Consider the following 2,012-nt stretch of genomic DNA (forward strand, 5'->3'; position numbering starts at 1 on the left):
GTAAAAAGTAATATATAATATATATATATATTATATATATATGTATACATATTTATATTAATAAATTTATTTTTTCTCATTTATATTTTATTATATTATATATCATTTATTTTTAAGAAATTTTTTTTGGAAATTTTTTTTTTTTTATTATTTTTTTCGTCATTAAAAAAAAAAAAAAAAAAAAAAAAGGCTTATTTTATATTTTAAATTTATTTGTGACATATATAAAGAAATAACACAAAAAATTAAAAAATAAAAAAATATAAAATATATATAAGAACAACTTTAATATATATTTTTTTTTATATAAATTAAAACAAGGTAAGATTGAAATAAAAAAAATAAAATAAAATTTGAGAATATTAAAATGTTTGTGATAATATAAATATGTTTATTAATTTACTTAATAACAAATTTGTGAATATTTTTTTATATTAGCTTTTGTAAATTTTTTATACATTTTTTTTTTATGAATCATAAATACAAAATGGAAAAATATTCTGAGAAATATTAATATATATATATTATATATATATATATATATATTATATAATAATTTATTTTTATTTTATATTTTTGTAAATATTTTAGATGGGAAGAAGACCAGCAAGGTGTTATAGGTACTGTAAAAATAAACCCTACCCAAAGAGTCGTTATTGTAGAGGTGTTCCTGACCCTAAGATAAGAATTTATGATATGGGTAGAAAGAAAGCTGATGTTAATGAATTTAGTGGTGTAGTACATTTAGTTTCTTACGAATATGAACAGATATCATCTGAAGCTTTAGAAGCTGCACGTATTAGTGCTAACAAATATATGATTACTAATTGTGGTAAAGATAATTTCCATTTAAGAGTAAGAATACATCCTTTCCACGTTTTAAGAATTAATAAGATGTTGTCATGTGCAGGTGCTGATAGACTTCAAACTGGTATGAGAGGAGCATTTGGTAAACCAAATGGTGTTGTTGCCAGAGTTGATATTGGTCAAGTGCTACTTTCTATTAGAACTAAAGAAAATTTTGTTAGCAAAGCTTGTGAAGCCTTAAGAAGAGCTAAATATAAGTTCCCAGGAAGACAAAAAGTTTTTGTTAGTAATAAATGGGGATTTACACCATTCTCTAAAGATGAATATCAACAATATAAAAAAAAAGGAAGAATTATTTCAGATGGTGTCAGTTGTAAATTTATTAGAGAAAAAGGACCATTAGATAAAATATACAAAGATATTAACACTGTATTGGAATCATAAATATAAAAATAAAATAAAAAAATAAATAAAAATAAAATAAAGAAAAAATAAAAATAAAATAAAGAAAAAATAAAAAAAAAATAAAGAAAAAATAAAAAAAAAATATTTTTGATTTTTATACCATATATATATATATATATATATATGTGAATGGTAAGAAATCATAAATATATATATATATATATATATATATATATATATTTATATTATAATAATATAAATAGTAATAATAATTATTATTCTTATTGTTATAATTATTTAGTCATATGAATTAGTTGTGACAATTAATATGTTTTTTTTTTTTTTTTTTTTTTTTTTTTCCTTCCTTTTTTACTGAATTCATTTAATTTCATAAAGATGTATTATTATATATATTAAATTTATAAAGTTTAATATTTTTATAAGACTTTAAAATATATTCTCTCCAAGATTAAATTTTAGTAATAAATAAATATGCATACATATATATAATAATATATATATATATATATATATATAACATATGCATTGTTTATATTCACTATAAAGTGGAGACGTGAAACACCTAATAATATGTCAAAATTTGTGAGTATTATTTGGAAGAAATTTTCGTATGATATATATTTTAGACATTAAATATAATGTACATGGAAAAACAACAGAACATCAAAAAATTGAATATGTTTTCATCACCTAAATTTTTATATTGTATTTAAATAATGAAAGGAAAATATACATTTCTATTGAAAACAACGATTTTTATCATTTATGGTATAAACTAT

General features: G+C 18.3%; 1 protein-coding gene across 1 annotated transcript; it reads left to right on the forward strand.

Annotated features, from left to right (window-relative positions):
- Positions 1–591: 591 nt before the first annotated feature.
- On the forward strand, positions 592–1,251 carry PGSY75_1414300 (putative 60S ribosomal protein L10; the record flags this gene model as incomplete). The annotated part of the gene is made up of 1 exon (XM_018787848.1): positions 592–1,251. One exon carries the CDS (start codon positions 592–594, stop codon positions 1,249–1,251), a length of 660 nt encoding a protein of 219 aa, XP_018639220.1.
- Between the last annotated feature and the right edge of the window lie 761 nt (positions 1,252–2,012).

The sequence above is a fragment of the Plasmodium gaboni genome, chromosome 14 (genome assembly GCF_001602025.1).
Source record: "Plasmodium gaboni strain SY75 chromosome 14, whole genome shotgun sequence".
Classification (NCBI taxonomy): domain Eukaryota; phylum Apicomplexa; class Aconoidasida; order Haemosporida; family Plasmodiidae; genus Plasmodium; species Plasmodium gaboni.